Source organism: Pelodiscus sinensis, chromosome 23 (genome assembly GCF_049634645.1).
Source record: "Pelodiscus sinensis isolate JC-2024 chromosome 23, ASM4963464v1, whole genome shotgun sequence".
Classification (NCBI taxonomy): Eukaryota; Metazoa; Chordata; order Testudines; family Trionychidae; genus Pelodiscus; species Pelodiscus sinensis.
In genome coordinates, this window is record NC_134733.1 from 14,628,405 (window position 1) to 14,647,887 (window position 19,483).

Consider the following 19,483-nt stretch of genomic DNA (forward strand, 5'->3'; position numbering starts at 1 on the left):
ATTCTTGCCAGAAAGTTAAGGAAGTGTGGCCTGGATAAATGGACTGTAAGATGGATAGAAAGCTGGCTAGATTGTCGGGCCCAACGTGGTGCCAACTACCTTTAGGGAGACATGGGGTCTTTTTGTTCGTTAGCCTCTCTGCTGAGACTTCTAATTAGGAAGCCAACTGGTGCCCATTATCGTGGCCTCTGATCTTCAGCTGCACAGGAAAATGGCTTGTCGTCACGGTGACTGGCAAGGGTTTGTTCTTGTTCTCCATCAGAGCTCTTGTGAACACCTGTCTCGATAACACAGAAGGGGCCTTTAGAAATGGGCTAATGATCAGACGGTGTGGTGTGGCCTGGCTGTACTGAGACCATTGCTTGCTTCACACCTTCCACCCGAAGGCTGTCCAGCGACTTCCAACCGTTTTCTAAACTGGCCCTTCCCCAGAAAGCAAGTCCCAAATAATTTCACAGCTTTGTGTTCCATCCTGCCAGCTGCTGCAAGAACATGAGGGCCGCTGTCTGGCTATGCTGCCCTTTGCCTTTTTTCCCTGCCTTTGAAGCCAGCTGGGCTCTGTCAGCCCCGCTGACGTGCTGCGTGCCTCGCCTTGGCTGGTGCGGCGGGGCTCTTGCTGCAAGCTTCGAGAGCACAATGAGGGAGCTTTGTGTCTACTCCTGCCTCCAGCGCGCTCTTCTCATGCCACCCCCTCCTGTGCCACCTCTGCTGGAGAGCTGGGGGAAGGGGCGGGGGAGTCGTTCCACTGAGAACTGGAGCATGCCTGAAATAGTAATGGGCAAAAGCACGCGTGGTGGCATATTAAGAAGGCAGACGCACTTCTGGAGGCGTGCACATCCCTCTAGGGAGCCTGCGGGTTTGACTTAAGGAGGTTGCACCTGGGAAAGGGAACGAAGCCATTCTGGCAAAGCCCATCCAGTGCCATAAACCAGCCTTTGGAAACAGTCCTTGATTCAAGCCTGAAGGGGTAATAACTGTAGCTTGTGTTCACCAAGCAGCTTTACCCACATTCGTTAATATGCCTGGTGTCTATTGTGCATATTGCAGCTTCACTAGGGGCTTGTGATGAGCGTATGGGCTCCCAGGAGATACAAATGGAAAAGCTTAGTAGACTATCCGATGCATTTCCCCCTTGCATGGGCACGAGGGTGTCCTGTACTCCCCCAACGCACACCCAGCTCTAGAAACATCAGGGATTTTGGGGTTGGTTGGGGTTTTTTATTGCTTTTGTCTTGTGTCTGGGAGCCTTCACTAGAGACAATGGGGCAAGAGTCTGAAATTTCTTTCCTTCCTCTTTGTGTGTCTATTCATCCAAGTACCAAAAAGTATGGCAGGTTTCTCTTCTGCAGGTTATTGTCCTCCCACTGTCCCTGTGTCCCCCCCAACCCAGTACATTATGTGCTGCTAAAAATAAATAAATGGATGTCTTCACAGCTGAGCAACGGCAGCACGGAAGAGTTCTATTTTTAAGCTCCTGGAGGTGGATGGCGTGCAGGTGTGATGCGGCAGACAGAGGCTGGGGAGATTCTCTCGCGGCAGGCATGCGGGGGCAGGCCTATTGATCAGAACGTGGCTAATGATTTTTTAAAAGGTGCCTTTTTTTCTTCCCCTTCCTGGCTCGTGCTTTCTCTGTGTTTTTTCTTTTTCTTTTGGCTGCTACTCGCAGTGAGAATCTAAAGGCCTGTCAAGCACCTTTCAAAACATGGCAGGCGGCTTAGACACATGAGACATGATCAGCTGGCAAGAGAAGAAGGAAATTTCTTAGCAGAAACAAATGCTTTTCTTTCCTGCATCTCTCAGATGGGGAACCCTCCTTCTCAGATTCATGGGGGATGGGGGTGTGTGTGTGTGACATTTATTTCTTACTCTTGAAATTCAGAGAGGATAGCTGTGGTCCTGTGACCCTGCCGGGGGGAGGAGGTGGGGATTTCTCGGTAGAGTAACTGCACCAATGCTTGTTCAAAGACTGTATTGAGCGTGGGGAAAGCGGACTTGGCATGATGCCACATGGCCTGCCAGAAAGAATTTCCAAAACCTTGACATGCTGTGGTTGGTCTCCAGGACAGTCCGTTTCCTTATTGTGCGTGAACGAGAGAGAGACTTCAAGAATGGGCTGGAGCAGTGGAGGGCTGCATGTACCCCATCGGGGTTCTATATGTGACCCACAAGACATTTTGTTTATTGTTGCCTGTGTGCTGGGTTGCCAGATTTGTGAAGCGAGGTGCATGCTGATTGCACACAACACTGGCTGGGAGAGCCTACGCGCTCCCTCTGCATCCAATCAAAGCGCTGCTGCCGTGCAGTCGATACACCCCGCAAATTCTAGGCAGGCAAGTACAATTAGCAAAACTAACCTAGCCCGGGAGACTGTCTTGGTTACAACCTTGTGGCCTACTGAGAGGAAGGAGACCACTCATGCAGCCCACTCACTAGCCTAGGTTGTCCATCCTTGGGCTAGATCATCATAATCCTTCCTAGATCTATGAAGCCCAGTGAGGACCACTTGGTGTCTCTGAAGATCCAGGCAGTCCAGCAGGATCAAGCAGATGCAGGCAGCATTACCCAGCATAAGGAAGATTCTTCTCCCACACCTATGTGGGCTATAGGATGAACTGATGGGCTGTATTGGTACCCCAAATGGGCTTCTCTCTAAAGAGGACATTAGCCAGAGGTCAAGAGGTTCCCTCCTCAGCAGCATGTGGGAACAAGCGGTCTGGTCTGTGTCTGAATGGGTGGGATCCCAGTTTGGTCGCAAGCCAGGCTACACCAGGATCTGAAAAGGCTGGGGGTTCTGGGGTGGAGATTGGACGTGCACCATACAGACTGGACAGACAGCACAGAGCATGTGGAGAGAAATAGAGCATTAGTCTTTATTCTTTTCAAAGCAATCTGAAGGACTTCAAGGGAGGGAGGGGTCCTTCCCCAAAATGGGCATCTGGCCAGCCCAAGATTCTGCAGGAGTTGAGATCAGAAGTCAAAAAGGATGGACCAACCGTTTAAATGGCCTCTGATGAATGTTCTACTGTATATTTGAGAGAGTTTGTCTGTCTGGGAGTGAGTGTGTCTGTCTATCTGTTCAAGAACTTCTCCTAAACAGTAAGAGCTAGGACCACCACATTGGGTAGGCAGCGCCCTCTTAGGAGAACTTAAAGCAAGGTCAGGGGTTGGCCGTGCCAGGATAATGGGGTGTGCCTGGAATGTGATTGTTTCTCATAACACGGAAAGGGAGGGCCCTGCTCACAGGGACACTTATACTGTACAATGACTGCAGGGGGCAGAGATGGGGACAGGACATCTATAACCCATTGGGGGCAGTAGGGGGAGAAAGGGACAGATAGCTACTCTATATTTGAGAGAGTTTGTCTGACTGTCTGTCCTCCAGCCAGGGGGCACAGCCCCCACCCCCAGCAGCTGCAGTAGCCATAGATAAGTGCATCTCACCTGGCTCTAAGCTGCCTCTGTAAGAGAGGGATGGGGTTGTCCTCTCTCCCCAGGGCAGCCTTCATACTGAACCTATATCCCCAGCCCCACCCGAATCTCCTATCCCCCAGGCGCCCGTTAGGGAGGGCAGGAGGGCTGAAGCTCTCTCCCCCACCACCATGATTGGAGATTGATGACCTGAGCAGAGCCAGGTAAATCTAGTAGTAGTTCAATATTTTGAAAAGAGCCAATGGAGTGGCAGATTATTCTTCTGCGGCAAGGTGCTGAATGATTTCTGCTGCCAGGCTGTGTCTAGACTACATGCCTCTGCCTACAACCCTAATCTACATGCCTCTGCCGACAAAGGGAAATGAAGCCGCGATTTAAATGATCGCGGCTTCATTTACATTTACATGGCTGCCGCGCTGAGCCGACAAACAGCTGATCAGCTGTTTGTCCGCTCGCACGCTAGTCTGGACGTTCCCCCTGTCGACATCAAAGCCCTTTGTCGGCAGCCCCGTTATTCCTCGTGATCTAGACGTACCCCCAGAGATCAGGCTCTCCATTGTGCACAGGGCTGTAGAAATGCATAGTAAGACACAGCTCCTGCCCCAAAGAGTTTACACTCTAAACAGGCAGGGAGGGAAACTGAGGCACAGAAGGGGACATGATTTGCCCAAGGTTACTCAGAGCCAGGAATAAGAACCCACATCTCCTGAGTTCCATGGGCTATTTCATAATCTACAACACTGGCACTGAATGCGATACAGGGAACAAGGTGGTTTTTTTTTCATTTTTCAGTTACTTAGTCTTGTGTTTTTTTTAATCTCCTGGGTCTTTAAATTAGGCTCTGTTTTGACCCACACAAAGCTGGTGAGCTACAGAAAAAGGAAACAGTAGCAACCCAAGATTGCTGGTGTCGCTTGGCAATATTCCCTCTAATTTTTTTTCATCCACATATGGAATAAATTTTGTTATGTGCACCACCAGTAGAAACACATGCTGCCCGTTGTGGGCACGCTGCTAATCAGCTGGGTGATACCTCAATTTCTCCTGGGTGACCACCCAAGTGCTTAGCTTAAAGGGAGCACTGTAGCTTGGAAATGTGTGTGATAAGACTGAATGGGATAAGATACCTGGCTATAACATCAAGGGAAAGCTCCGGTGTGTGTTTCTAGCCAGAAGCTGGGAATGGGCACCAAGGGAAGGATCACTTAATGATTCCCTCTTCTGTTCATTCCCTCTGGGGCCCCTGGCAGTGGCCGCTGTGGAAGGCAGGATACTGGGCTAGATGGACTTTCAGTCTGACCCAGTGTGGCCGTTCTGATGTTTTTGGCTACGTCTCCTGCAGAATATTGCCCTGAGTTTAATTGTACCTTGTTGACCAAGCCCTGCCCTTCGTTACACCATTGCAGATCTTTGCCCTGGGGTCTACAGCTCTTGGCACTCCCATGGCGTGTCAGTTCCTCTGTGGCATTGGATGCTTCTCTAGGATGCTTCTTGCTCATGAGAACTCACTGCCAAATTTGCGGGCAGGAAGGCATTTTCCTCCCTGTGGGGCACTTTGCAGGGGATCCAGTGTGCGGGAAGCTCTCCTCCCATGGAGCAGGCTTCTTCTGCTAGGGAGCAGGGGAGGGTAGCGCCTGGTGGGGGGACTTGAGGAAACAGCTGAGCCTCAGTTGTTCCTCCTTCGCTGACCTCCCTGGCTTTCCCTTGCAGTGACCCTGAAGGGGCCCAGCGAAGAACCGAGCGCCTGCCGCCATCTTGCAGTCATGGAGGGGGCCATGCAGCTGCTCAACCGGGACGGCCACAGCATCTCCCATAATTCCAAGCGGCACTACCACGATGCCTTCGTGTGCATGAACCGCATGCGGCAGCGGGGCCTGCTGTGCGACATCGTGCTGCATGTGGGCACCAAGGAGATCAAGGCCCACAAGGTGGTGCTGGCATCCTGCAGCCCCTACTTCCACGCCATGTTCACAAGCAAGTATCCGGCTCTTCCCAGGAGTCCCTGTTCCTCTCTTGCCCTTCCTGTCATGGGCTGGCGTCACTCCCACGGCAAACCCCCTCCCTCCGCCTTCTCCTGCTCTCCCTGGCCTGGCTTGCCCCACACCATTGTCCACACCTGCACCTCCTGCAGCCGCAAACCCACTTCCCCCTCCAGGTCTCCCACCTCCACCGGCCACAGACAAGAAAGCTGGAAGTTTGGCTTTCCAAGGGCCTCTCCTGCAGGCTGCGGGGCCCCGGGGGAATCAGCTGTCAGTCCTGGAACATGAGCAGCGACCAGGGCTCAGGATCTAAGCTAGATGTGGCCTTAACTAAGCTCCAGGCTTTTGAGTTTTTTGATGGCCCAGGAGCAGGGTTTGGGGGAATGTCAGAGCTGGCAGTAGCCTGTCCTTGGACTCAAAGTCCAGTGTCAAGGCAAGATGGAGAGAGGACTCCCATGAACAGCAAAGGGGAGATTGTAAGTGAAGGGTGGAAGGCAAAGGAAGAGGCCCCCAGGAATTGGTGAGCAGTTAAAGCTGATACGACAGAGCCCTAATGCACCGGAGGGGGATCCCCAGTTAAAAGGGAGGGGAGAAGCGCCAAGCTATTGATGAAGACTGGCTGGGGGTCCCAGGAATATCCCTGTTGTACTGTGTAGGATAATTGGTTCATGCCACGTACAGTCAAGGCTGCCCCCCGGCCATGCGCCTGTCCAGCAGGGCCTCATTGCAGGATTCCCTGTGTCCCCACAGATGAGATGAGCGAAAGCCGCCAAACCCACGTGACGCTGCACGACATCGATCCGCAGGCCCTGGAGCAGCTGGTGCAATATGCCTACACGGCGGAGATTGTGGTGGGGGAAGGGAACGTGCAGGTAGGAATCCCCCTCCTCACCCCCCCAGAAACCCACCCCTTGCCCTGCTGCCCTGTGATGAGGACTAAAGACCCATTCTTAGAGACCTGATTCGTGACTGTCAAACACTGGCCCCAAGATGGGGGTGGGGGACGTTCTTGCTTCCACCGGGCTCAGGGGCAAAGTGCTTGCGATTGCAACAACTGGACCGAATCCTGAGTGGCGCTGAGTGATGGGCCAAAGCAGAGCCCCTGGTGCAGCCTAAGTGCTTGCAACTATCACTGACTTCAGTGGGAGCTGCAGGGGCTTGTCCTCATCTTTTGCCCTGCAGTGGCTTTCCAGCTGCTTGCTCTGGAACCCAGCCTGTTTCACCTCCTCCCTCTGGTTGGGGTGTTTGGGGAGTTTCTTTACAAGGGCTGGCGAGATCCCATTGTCCTGTAGCCCAGGGCAACCAAATAACAAAGTCACTGGGCTGAAGGCCAGTGCTGATTCTCAGCCTTGGATCTGAGGTTCGGGTCACTTCGAGCCCCCAGGCATGAAGGGCAGATCCGCAGCTTGGGATGTGCGTCCGGGGGGTGCTGCAGCAGTGGTGGGGACGCCTGGCATGGGCGCAGCCTGGCCTGGGTGTGCAGAACTGATGAGTTGGTTTCCTATATAATCTTGCACCAGCCTTTGTAGCTGTGCGTGCATATGGGTCGGGGGTGAGGGAGGGGGGTTGTGCCCCCTTCATTTTCCTGCTCCTTGAAATCAAACAAAATGACGGACTTTTTATATTCTGCCCCAGTTCGAAACCCCAAGAATCTTTGCAGCCCTGCCTTGCCCAGAATAAGCCTGTTGTCCTTTGCATCGAAAAACTTGAAAAAGCTTTTGCAGCCAAATTTTAAATTTGTATTGACATGGCTGGGGGGGAAGAGGGGGAGGGGCAGGGAGAGAAAACTCCAGTCTCCATCAGCTTTGCCTTCTCATTCAGACTCTTGTTCCCCTCTGGCCCCTGATCCCGTGGCCCTGTCTTCTGCCCTGTGGAACGGACTCACTGCTCAGGGGCCTTGCTGGGGAAGAATGCTCCGGTCGCTGACAGCTGGCCAAGGAACCTGTTGTTGTTCTCCCCTCCTAATTCAGCTTCCCAGACTGGCCTGATGTGACCCTCCCTCACCCTGCCCCATGGCATTTTTGTGATAGTCTGCGTGGGAAGGGGCAGTGCTCTCCCAGCCTCGCGCCAGCTCGGCACAAAGACTAGAATTCAGGGCACTCATCTAAAATAGCCAGCAGCTGTTGTGAGGCTGCTGGCTCATTTTATACTGAGCATGCTGCTCGGGAGAAAGGATGGAGCTATTTCCCAGAACACCCAGTCTGTGGGGGGAGAGACGGGAGAGCCCATTGCAGAGCCGCGGGTGGTTTAACCTTGTCTTTGGGGGCTACCACGCCACCCCCTTGGCTCTTGTGAGGCCTGTTGCAAGGCGCATTGAGGTTAATAGGAATCTTTCCATGGGCATCTTTGCCTCTTGTCGCCTGCTTTGTGCATCTCAGAGCCAGTCAGCCACATGCAGGTCCAGCACCACAGAAGAAACCATGAGAAAGCAGGTCGAGGGCAGACTTGCAATGGGACCAGTTGGGGTGTGCTTGGCCCATGGCCTGTTCTCTGGGCACTTTCTCGTCCTAGGTCTCAGATGGGCACTAGTAACTCTGGGTCTGTCTACACTGCCACCCTAGTTTGAACTAGGGTGGCTAATGTAGGCATTCGAAGTTGCAAATGAAGCCCTGGATTTAAATATCCCAGGCTTCATTTGCATCTTACCGGGCGCCGCCATTTTTAAATCCCCCTTAGTGCGGACTCCGTGCCCGTGGCTACACGCGGCATGGAGTAGGTAGTTTGAATTAGGCTCTCCACGAGGAGTAACGGTAATTTGAATTAGAGAGCCAAATTCGAACTATCTACTCTGTGCCGCGTATAGCCGCGGACACGGAGTCCGCACTAAGGGGGATTTAAAAATGGCGGCGCCCAGTAAGATGCAAATGAAGCCCGGGATATTTAAATCCAGGGCTTCATTTGCAACTTCGAATGCCTACATTAGCCACCCTAGTTTGAACTAGGGTGGCAGTGTAGACAGACCCTCTGTGTTGGTGCTCTCCTAGGCCAATGTTTCTCAACCTTTTTTTATAAAGTACCCCTTTTTTTTTTTTTTTTTTTGGAAAAGTTTGTAAGTACTCCCAGTACCTGCAGTTTTCAGACCCACAATTTTTTTTCTATCATTGCAACACATTTGTTCAAACAACTTAATCATAGCTGGGCGGGCGATGAAATTTTTGGGTGTAAAAAGTACAAAAATAATAAAATGCTATCAAACTTAAAACAAAAATTCAGTTTTCTCCAAATTTCAGTTGTGTTGACGTAACCCCCCCCACCCCCGATTTCTCTCGAGTACCCCTGAGGGTACTAGTACCACTGGTTGAGAAACATTGTCCTAGGCAAGGGCCAGAGTTCCCTGCAAGCTGTGCGCTTGTGCAGCCACTCAGGAGAAATTCAAATGTCACAGATGATCGGCAGAGCGCCCATAGGTTTTGTGTAATTACTGGTGGTGCACATTTGCAGATGTGTTGGTGCACATAAAAATTTATTCTGCACATGGATACCTGGATGGAAAAAATATGCATATGGATGGGAAAGATTAGAGGGAACTTTGGCTAGGGCCTCTCTTGACAGCTGGCCTTGTCTCTATGGGGAAAGCCTAGCTGGCTGTTTGGAGGGAGATGAGGGGGATGATGGGGCTGTCTCTGGAGGAAGCAGTGATGCAAGCAGCAAGTGGCTCCCCCAGCACTTCCCTGTCTGCCTGCAGACGCTGCTTCCAGCCGCCAGCCTCCTCCAGCTCAACGGCGTGAGGGACGCCTGCTGCAAGTTCCTGCTGAGCCAGCTGGACCCCTCCAACTGCCTGGGCATCCGGGGCTTCGCTGACACGCACTCCTGCAGCGACCTGCTCAAGTCCGCCCACAAGTATGTCCTCCAGCACTTCGTGGAGGTGTCCAAGACGGAGGAGTTCATGCTGCTGCCACTCAAGCAGGTAAGAGCCCGTCCGGGGCCTCTTGCCTGCTCCAGTAGCGCTGGAACACTTTTTACAGTGGGGGTGCTGAAATCCGGTGGTTCTCACACCCCTTTAGACCTGCCCGCCCCCCTCCCACTCCGGAGTGGAGGCCAGGAGTGGGGCTGTGGCCCTGGGTCGGAAGTGCAGACAGGGTTAAGGGGGGCCAAAGCTGGGATTCCCCCCATGTGGGACTGGGAGCAGAACACTCAGTACCAGGCTGTGACGGCGCATTGGGGTTTTCCCGTCTCCTGCACCCCCGTAATGGCACAAACAGACTCCACCAGCCAGTAGAATAGAGGGTGTTTATTGCTTCTCCAGGATACAGCACAGCACAGATGTCATCTGGTTCCAGGGCAGGCCTAGGATGCCTCAGCCCCCCTTGAGATGGTGGAGACTGGGCCCCTAAATTCCAGCCCCTTTCCCTAGGCTGTCTCCTCCATGCTCCCAGACAGAAACTAACTAACTCACTTCCAGCCCTGCCCCCCAGCCAGGGCTCCACTCCCCTCCTTCTCATTGTTCCGTTCCCTGGGGAAGAACTTGTCAGACAGGTTCGAAGCCCCCTTGCATAATGACTCATCCCCTGCCCGGTTGGGCCGTGCTGCAGCCAGCAGCCAGTGGAGGTCACTCACAACCCACTGCCCAGCATAGCAACCAGCAAGGTACCCCCACTACGTCACACAGGCCGATGGCGGCTGCAACCCAATGTATGGGCTCCAAGTTCAGGGCTGTGAACAGAGCCCCAGTGGCAGCTGGGTCCCTGTGTGCAGAGCCTCAGGTGTGAGGCTGGAGGAAGCCAGGGACCCATGTGTGGGGCCAGGAACGGAGCCCCAGGGGCACATCCTGTGGCAGTCGGGGCCCTGTGTGTGGGGCCGGGAACAGAGCTCAGTGTGCTGCAGCTGGGACAGCAGGTGCAGGGCCAGGAGTGGAGCCCTGGGCACTGGGAAGGCAGCATCAGGACCCTGGGTATGGGGTGGCAAGTAGGACCTGCACAAAAAATGGGGGTGCTGCAGCACCCCCCACATCCCTAATTCCTGTGCCTGTGGCCTGCTCCATGGCACTGCTCCCACTGATTTTCTTCTCAGGCTGCAAAGAACTGACGGGTGCTTCATGCAAGCTGCAGCATTCCACTGTGTCCTCTAGCACTAGTAGGTCACCTCTGCTTTGCCATGATGTCTTCACTCCTCTAGCTAGGACATGGGGCCTAGGTCATGCATCTCAGTCCCCCACCACACACCCACCCTCTGTTTCAGCCCCTATCCCTCACAGAGCTGCTCACTGTAGAACAGGTTCAGCCAGGTGCTGGGGGGCAGGAGAGATGTGGTTGCTGGCAGGAGGTGTGTGTGTGAGAAGCTAGGGCGTGGATATAGGTGGGGATGGATGTGAAGCGGGGCTGGTTTGTGTTACTTCAGCTAGGCATCAGCCTAGCACGGCCCGAGTGCCTCTGATGCCCCCAGAGGCCAGCAAGCAGGACTGGGCCCTAAGCGAATGTAGAGCTGTTCTCAGGGGGAAGGGTGAGGAAGACGATGACATGACAAGTGTCTCCAAGAATCCTAGAAGCCACTGCTGGGAAGGAGCAGGCACAGAGAGCAGGGCAGACACTCCCAGGGTCTGTGCCCATGCTCCATCTCTCGGTAGGGTTGCCAGGTGTCTGGTGTTGATCCGGACCGTCTGGTATTTTCACCTCCTGTCCGGTAAAAAAAATTCAGAAAATACCGGGCACCTAAAATGTCCAGTATTTTCTGGGTTTTTTTCCCTGCCAGGAGGTGAAAATACCAGACACCTAGCAACCCTAAGACACACTCAGCAACTGGGCCCAGCCCCCGGACTCTCACCAGGCCCCCGCTTGTCTGGTTCCGCAGGGACTTGTCTTGTGGCTGGAACAGAAAAACAAGATGGCCACGGGCAAAAAAAGCCTCTTCTTAAAGGGGCCATGCTGATTTTTTTTGTTTGTTTGTTTTGTTTAATAACTGCTGTTTCCCCCTTTTTTTTTCAACTGAATTTTTTTCCCAGTGGTTTTTTTTTTGTGGGGGGTGGTGTCGGTATTTTTGGTTAAACCGTCTGGCAACCCTATCTCTTGGGGGAGGTGGAGACACTGTCAGGAAGAGAGCGTGGCCCCCAGGAATATGGAGGAAAGTGGGATACAACGCAAGGCTTAACACGGGTGCCACCGTTTCCCCCGCAGGTCCCTCCTGCCCTGTGGAAATACAAGCCCAGAATAAAGCGGTGTGGCCACTGATGAACCGGCCTATAAGCCATTACTGCTGCATCTCAGGGCAGGTAGCCAGCATGGCAGTCTTTGTGGAGGGGTGACAGGCCGTGCCCCGACTCCTCCCAGCAGCAGTTCTCACTCATGGTGTGGATCGCAGGTGTGTGCACACCCACGTGCCCTCCCCTGGCAGGCACGCTGTGTGCTGGGAGCAGCCAGGGCTGTACTCCCACTGCTCCAGCCCATCTTCCCTGGCAGGTGAAGCCAGGTCGTCTTGGCCACCGTGCCCAGAGCAGCTGGGGCCACTGGGTCCCTCCTGTGACACACTGAAGGGTGCGGCTGGTGCATTTGTCTGAGCTCACTGAGGCTTGTCAGAACCAGCAGTCGCTGCTGCTGGGAGGGTGGGAGGGGGAAGGAGGGAAGCTCTGGCCACACCTGCGCTCTCCTCTCATGGCTGGGAACACGGTGTGGGGAGGCAAGGCCCTCAGGAGGGAGGGGAACTGGCTGGGAACACGGTTGGGGGAGGCCAGACCCTCAGGAGGGAGGGAAAGTGGCTGGGCACATGGTGGAGGTCGGGGAATGCCCATAGGATGGAGGGGAACCAGCTGGGAACTCAGTGCAGGGAGGCAAGGCCCTCAGGAAGGAGGGGAACCAGCTGGGAACATGGTGAGGGTGGGGGAAGGCCCATAGGATAGCGGGGAACCAGCTGGGAACACGCGGGGCAGGGGGCCATAGGAAGGAAGGGAACAGCGGTGGGGGGAGGGAAGGCCAACATGAGAGAGAGGAGCCACTTTGGATTCAAGCTACCAGGCAGTTCAGCAAGCTGTTGGGACGTCTCTGGCCCTGAGGCAGGGGGGTTCTGCTTGGCCTAGTGTCTTGTAGGGTGGCTGTTCCTAGCTCCCCCCGGGCCCTGCTCTTTGCCCACCAGTCGTTGTAGCAACGGGTTGGTGGCACCTAATACCAATTTCTCAGTGAACCCCTTCCAGAAGGCAAACTCCTCTAAGGGTTAAATCTGCATGGAGATCACGCCCCCATCCCCAGCCCTGAAAGTCCCCGTGGTAGCTGAGCCCTGTGGGGGAGCAAAGCACCGGGTGGGACCCTGCTCCGTAGCATGCTCTCTGTGGGCTGAGGCTGGGGACTGAGCCATTCTGTGTGTATCTGCTGTCTCCCGCCTTCAGGGGTCTGTAGCCGGGCATTGCCCATTCATAGAGCCAGGGCAACTCTTTGCTGGCACTGGACTCAGCCTGCATCAGCCATACCCGCCAGCTCGAGCCATGCCAAGGGCCCATGTGGGTTCCAAGGGGGACGCCTCGGAACATGTCTGCAGTGACTCGGATGCCACTGCACATCTCATCGCTGCTGTCCAGCCTGGCCTTGCTGCAGGGATGCCCCATAGGATCACACACTGCCTCCCTCTGTGTACAGTGGGGGAATGGAGCCATGAGCAACGACTCCACCAGTGCCCCCTGCCCATCCCAGAGAGATGGGATCCCTGGATGTGGAAATGCAGCCCTGCCCTTACACCCCTACCCCTCCACCTCATAGTCTGGAGAAAGGGTTACAAGGTACCTGATGGGGGAAGGCCCTTCTCCTCCAGGGGACATGCTGAGTCCCCCAGTTCTCTTTCCCCTGATCCCATAGCTGATCTGCTCCTGCCTCTTCAGCCCTGTTGTCTGGAGTGCCAGACCAGGGAACACGCCTGTACAAGGCACCCACAGTGCATAAAAAAAAAATTACCCCAACTCTACATATAGTATGATGGGGGCTAATTTGGCTACGATAAATCAGGAAAGAGATCTTGGAGTCATCGTGGATAGTTCTCGGAAAACGTCCACACAGTGTGCTGCGGTGGTCAAAAAGGCAAATAGAATGTTAGGAATTATTAAGAAAGGGATAGAAAATAAGACAGGATCTGTCTATACTACCACCGTAGTTCGAACTAGGGTGGCTAATGTAGGCATTCGAAGTTGCAAATGAAGCCCGGGATTTAAATGTCCCGGGCTTCATTTGCATCTAGCCTGCATTTTTAAATCCCCGTTAGTGCGGGCTCCGTGCCCGCGGCTACACGCGGCACGGAGTAGGTAGTTTGAATTAGGCTAATTCGAACTACCGTTACTCCTCGTGGAACAAGGTGTACCGGTAGTTCGAATTAAAAAGCCTAATTCGAACTACCTACTCCGTGCCGCGTGTAGCCGCGGGCACGGAGTCCGCACTAATGGGGATTTAAAAATGGCGGCAACCGGCAAGATGCAAATGAAGCCCGGGATATTTAAATCCCGGGCTTCATTTGCAACTTCGAATGCCTACATTAACCACCCTAGTTCGAACTAGGGTGGTAGTGTAGACATACCCACACAGAATATCTTACTGCCCCTGTATAAAACTATGGTACGCCCACATCTTGAGTACTGTGTACAGATGTGGTCTCCTCATCAAAAAAAGAAATTTTGGACTTGGAAAGGGTTCAGAAAAGGGCAACTAAAATGAGTAGGGGTTTGGAACGGGTCCCATATGAGGAGAGGCTAAAGTGACTGGGACTTTTCAGTTTGGAAAAGAGGAGACTGAGGGGGGATATGATAGAGGTCTATAAAATCATGAGTGGTGTGGAGAAGGTGAATAAAGAAAAGTTATTCATTAGTTCCCATAATATAAGGACTAGAGGACACCAAATGAAATTAATGGGTAGCAGGTTTAAAACTAATAAGCGAAAGTTCTTCTTCACACAGCGTGTAGTCAACCTGTGGAACTCCTTGCCAGAGGAGGCTGTGAAGGCTAGGATTATAACAGAGTTTAAAGAGGAGCTAGATCATTTCATAGAGGTTAAGTCCATAAAAGGCTATCAGCCAGGGGATAGAAATGGTGTCCCTGGCCTCTGTTTGTCAGAGGCTGGAGAAGGATGGCAGGAGACAAATCACTTGATCATTGTCTTCGGTCCGCCCTCTATGGGGCACCTGGTGTTGGCCACTGTTGGCAGACAGGATACTGGGCTAGGTGGACCTTTGGTCTGCCCCTGTACGGCCGTTCTTTTGCTCTTATAACTGAGGGGCTGGCAGGAGCAGGAGCAGGGCCCGAGAGGGATGGGCGGCAGAGGGGATGATTCGTAGGGAACAGATGCAGCTGGGGGCTGGTAAAGCAGGGGACACTGGCCTGGCGAGGAGCCCCAGGTGCGCTGAGGACTCAAGGCCAGGGACCCTGCTGAGTGGGGTGGTTTGGCTGGTCAAGCAGCATGTCCTCTGTGAGGCCTGGTCAGGGCAGTGGAAGGAGTAGGGTCTCCTGCCAGGCAAGGGGGAAACTGAGGAGCTTGGAGATGGGGAAAACCTGCCCCGGGCTTCAGAACAGGGGCATCGCTCCCCTTCTTCGGCCACACTGATCTCCTAGCAACTGCTCCAGTGAGCCTCAAAGGCATCTCCCCGCCCCCTCCTCCCTTCCCCAAGCACAGACAGTCTGCTGTTGGGAAGGCCCAGAAATACCCCTCCAGGGCATGCTGAGCAGCCTGTGCAGTCTCCTCCTTTGCTTTGCGGGGTTATTTACCTCCCCACGGAGCTCTCCTCTCGCTCTGAACCCTCCTCGCCTCGGCAGCAAAATCCACCTCCGAGGAAATCCCAGCAGATCACCTTCCTTCCCGACCCTGGCTGGGACCCTGCCAGCGTGTTCCCTGCCTTCTGCATGTCCTGGCCCCACCGCAGCAGATCCCCAGGGCAGGGGCTAGTTACAACTTGTGGGGCTCGTCTCACCTCACACAGCATAAATCGGGGTAACTTTGCACCAGCGTAGGGCAGCAGGGAACCAGGCCCTGCCACTTGTCCATTGCCTGCCAGCCATCACTGCATGTGCGAGCTCTAACTAATGGGAGGGAGGGTTCAGCTGGGAGGCAGGATGGCCTCGTTCTCCCCATTTTACAGATGTGAAAACTGAGATGCAGGCTAGGTCAAGGTCATGCAGTGGTTTAGTGGCCGAGCCAAGAAGGAAACCCGGGAGTCCTGACTCTCTGCTCTTGCTGCGTCTCCATTTCAGTACTCATACACCCGCCTTGCTCTGCCCACAGGCTATGGAGGCGTGGTAAGGGTCTGTGCATCTCAGCTGGTTCCGGGATGCATTCGTGAGTGTGTGTTTGTTCCCTGCCAACCTCCCTCCTGGGCGACAGCTGAGCTGGCCTTGCCTCTTGCCTCTGCAGGTGCTGGACCTCATTTCTAGCGACAGCCTCAACGTGCCCTCGGAGGAAGAGGTGTACCGGGCCGTGCTGAGCTGGGTCAAACATGATGTGGACAGCAGGAGGCAGCACGTCCCCAGGGTAGGCAAACTGGCCTGGGAACACACATCATCCCGGGAAGGGGTTTTTCACCAGCTCCTGGAACCCCCACTCTGGCAGTCTCTATTTCCCTCTCCCTGAAGGCTGTGTGATCCGACAGGCTGGGGAGGACCAAAGGAAAGTTGTCTCACGTGGGGGAAAGTCCAACAGCCACAAGGTCAAATTCCGCTGTCCCCCCAATGGCGTGTCACTGGCGCGACTGAGATGAGTTAGTTTCCCAGCGTGGTGCCATTGGGAAGTCCTCTGGGCTGACAGAAACTTTACTGAAAGGAAGTTGGGCTCCCCAGGGAGTTTCACCTGGCTCCCTGTGACACATTGGGGCCTGCTTTGTGCCTGCTGCAAACAGAGGCTTGTGCTGCTAGGATCCTCAGGTACCCTATGAAAGTCTGTATCCCAGCTTCCCCAGCATCTCACAGATGGTATCCTCCCGAACACACTTGGGAGATTGGGACGTGCTGTCCCCATCTCAGAGAGGGGAAGCTGAGGCACAGAGTAGGCTGAGTGACTGCTCCAGGTCACATAGGGAATCTGCCACAGAGCCTGGATTAGATCGCAGGGCTCCTTAGTCTCATAGGCCATCTTCCTCCATAGTCAGAGAAAAGTGACCATACTTGGTAATTGTTTTGTTCCTGTCCCGCATCAAGGGATCTCTTGAAAACTCCAAACATGGCCCCATGAAATTCCCTGCACTATGATAAGCTGGAGTTATGGACCTTCCCCCCCCCCCCCCGCCACTTTTACAGTTGGGTAAACTGAGGCATGGAGGGGCAGTGACATGCCCAAAGTCACATGAGGAATCTGTGGCAGAGCTGGGCCTAGAATGCTGGGGCTTCCATGGGGGAGCAGAGATGTTGGGAGCCTGAGCGGTCTTCCTTGTAGCCTCCGCTCTCTAGCGCTGGGTTTTCAGGATTGCTCTTAAAAGCCAAGGTTGGCAAGTCTGTGACTGGAGCAGGCGTTTCCTTTCATTTTTGCTCTGTTCTCTGCTTCTGTGAGTAGGAGCAAATGAACCACAGACCTGTCGCCATCCTAAACAAACCAGTAACAGGAATAACAGAACCTTTTCCCACAGGGATCCTTTCCTAGCCTTGCCCTAGGTTGGAGCTACAAGCTCTGCACGAGTCTTGCATGCCCTCTTGTGGATACCTGTTGCTTTGCACCCGTTAATCAGCCTAGAGAAAGATGCATCTGTAGGGACCCCTGCTACCTTTCCATTTGTTCTGGGAGCTTTGCTACCAGGCCTGCAAAGAACTAGCTGGGAGCCTGCAGAGAATGCTGGGAAGTGATAGGCAGCTAGGACTATACGCGTCCCAAGATGCAGGGCTGGCATTGGCGGTGGGGGGTGCTGGTTGGGTTGTACAGAGGCCTCTGCGGGGCAATTGTCAGGCACATGAGTGGGAGACTCTCCTGCAGCCTCAGTTGTCTGTATGGCACTTGGGCTGCTGCTTTTAATAGTCCCTGCAGGCAAGCGAGCCAGGGCTAGACAGTGCAGCAGGCCATGGTGTAGGAAGGGATGTCTAGTTTGTGAAGGGACGTGGCCAGTCTACCGGACTAAGGCCCTGGCTGCACTCTGCAGTCCCCATACAGTCTTGTGCACTTGACTCCCCTACATCTGCAGCCTCTCTAGCAATCCCAAGCATACGGCAGAGAGCCAGAGGGGAGCAAAGAGCACAGCTGGCTAGGAGGAAGGCTCTGTCCGTGCCCCAGCGCCTAGCAGAGAGGGCCGTGGCTAATGCAAAGGCAGAACTGAGCTGATCTGTCGCTGAGCCAGCTGGGCTGGCACGAGGACTAGGATGGGGGAGCCAATGGAGAGCAGCCAATGGGGCAGCCGTGGGTCTCATGCTGTGTCCAGGCCAGTGGGAGGTATCGCTCCTGGGCTCTGCGGAGGTGGTGACCGCAGAGTTAATACCAGGGATACCGTCGGGGGCAGCCTGCCCATCCTTCCCTTGGGAAGAAGAAGAGGTGGCAGGAGGGGGGATCCTATCCAGTCAGGGTCCCAAGTGGCTGGTAAGGAAGAGGGGGGATGGGAGCAGCCCTCTCTACTCTTTCCCCAAAGCATCTCTGTTCCACCCCCTCAGCGCTTTCCCTCCCCCCACCCTCGTTCCTCCCTGCAGCTCATGAAGTGTGTCCGGCTGCCCCTGCTGAGCCGGGACTTCCTGATGAGCAACGTGGACACGGAGCTGCTGGTCCGGCACCACTCGGAGTGCAAGGATCTGCTGATCGAGGCCCTCAAGTACCACCTCATGCCGGAGCAGAGAGGGGTGCTCAGCAACAGCCGGACCCGTCCCCGGCGCTGCGAGGGGGCCAGCACCGTGCTCTTCGCCGTGGGTAAGTGACAGCCAGGCCGGGGGGGCTGAATACGGTGCCTGGGGAAGGGGATGACGCATCTGTCCCACCCTTGAGGAAGGGGCTGCAGGCGGGGCCTGCAGAGCTGGGGGGCAGGTAGGGGTATGTCTAGGGCTGCCCCTTGCCCGATGCCTGCTCAAGGCTCAGGCCGCCAGTCCGTCACTCGCTCTGCTTGTGGCCCCTCCTGCAGGTGGGGGGAGCCTGTTTGCCATCCATGGAGACTGTGAAGCCTATGACACGCGGACGGATCGGTGGCACATGGTGGCCTCCATGTCGACCCGGAGGGCCCGGGTGGGCGTCGCTGCCATCGGAAACAAGCTGTACGCTGTGGGCGGGTAAGGAGGGGAGCAGGGCACGTGGCCTTGGAGAACGCCAGTGCTGCTCGCGGCGGCCCCGGAGCTGGGCAGAGAGGGGAACATTGGCACTAGGGGGCTGCCCCTGTGGATTTTGGTCCGAGAACAAAGGTTGGGCCAAGGGGGCGTTTCTGCCCCCACTTGGGTGTCGGGGGGTTGGCTGGCCCAGGGAATTGGGAAGGGGGATACGTCGCTGGTTCAAACCCAGACACTCCACTGCACCCAGCTGCTCAGTGCAGTGAGTTTGCTGGTCTCTGGGCGGTAGCGCTCTTGCTGCTACATGGCTCTGTTAGCGGCGGGGACAGAGGCTGCTCTCGCCTGTGGCTGCATTCCTCCCCCTGGGCACAGTCGACCGACTCCTTGGCGTGTTCAGCGCATGGATCAGCTGCGACCCAGGCCCCTGGCCCGTGAATTCACAGGCTCCACCAGGCAGCTGGGAGCCCCCCGGGTCTGCGTCGTCCCTGCGGGGAGGGGGGTGCGTGAGAAGGGCCGGTGAGTGGAGGGGGGAACGCAGGGAGCGAGCCCGCCAGAAACGCAAGGCCTTGCTGGTGCTCTGCACGGGCCTCATTGCGGGCAGGCGCTGGGTGAGGGAGGGGCGCGCTGCCCAGGTCTAGACCGGGCACTGCCCTAGGGCTCCAGTGGAATTCAGGCTCCCAGCCTTGCTCTTCAGATGCCAGTCGGGTTCCCCAGCCTCCCAATGCTCTCCCCCCCCACCTGCCCCAGGTACGACGGGACCTCCGACCTGGCCACGGTGGAGTCCTACGACCCAGTTACCAACTCCTGGCAGCCGGAAGTGTCCATGGGCACCAGACGCAGCTGTCTGGGGGTGGCGGCGCTTCATGGGCTTCTCTATGCAGCAGGGGGATATGACGGGGCCTCCTGTCTGAACAGGTAGGGGGATTTCCTTAGTGACACGCCGCGGCTGTCGCCAAGAAC

General features: G+C 55.3%; 1 protein-coding gene across 6 annotated transcripts in view; it reads left to right on the forward strand.

The window, feature by feature from the left end:
- The window catches only part of KLHL17 (kelch like family member 17), a 49,214-nt gene that overhangs the window by 20,210 nt on the left and 9,521 nt on the right, over nucleotides 1–19,483 (forward strand). For 3 of the 6 annotated variants that reach the window (XM_075906235.1, XM_075906233.1, XM_075906234.1), the window contains 8 exons: nucleotides 1,435–1,591; nucleotides 5,140–5,403; nucleotides 6,159–6,280; nucleotides 9,094–9,315; nucleotides 15,717–15,833; nucleotides 17,963–18,176; nucleotides 18,385–18,529; nucleotides 19,271–19,438. In XM_075906235.1, coding sequence (XP_075762350.1) covers nucleotides 1,501–1,591; nucleotides 5,140–5,403; nucleotides 6,159–6,280; nucleotides 9,094–9,315; nucleotides 15,717–15,833; nucleotides 17,963–18,176; nucleotides 18,385–18,529; nucleotides 19,271–19,438 — 1,343 coding nt within the window. In that variant the 5' untranslated portion in view covers nucleotides 1,435–1,500. The remainder of the gene's footprint in view (nucleotides 1–1,434; nucleotides 1,592–5,139; nucleotides 5,404–6,158; nucleotides 6,281–9,093; nucleotides 9,316–15,716; nucleotides 15,834–17,962; nucleotides 18,177–18,384; nucleotides 18,530–19,270; nucleotides 19,439–19,483) is intronic. The other 3 variants (XM_075906237.1, XM_075906236.1, XM_075906238.1) reach the window with 1 other exon arrangement.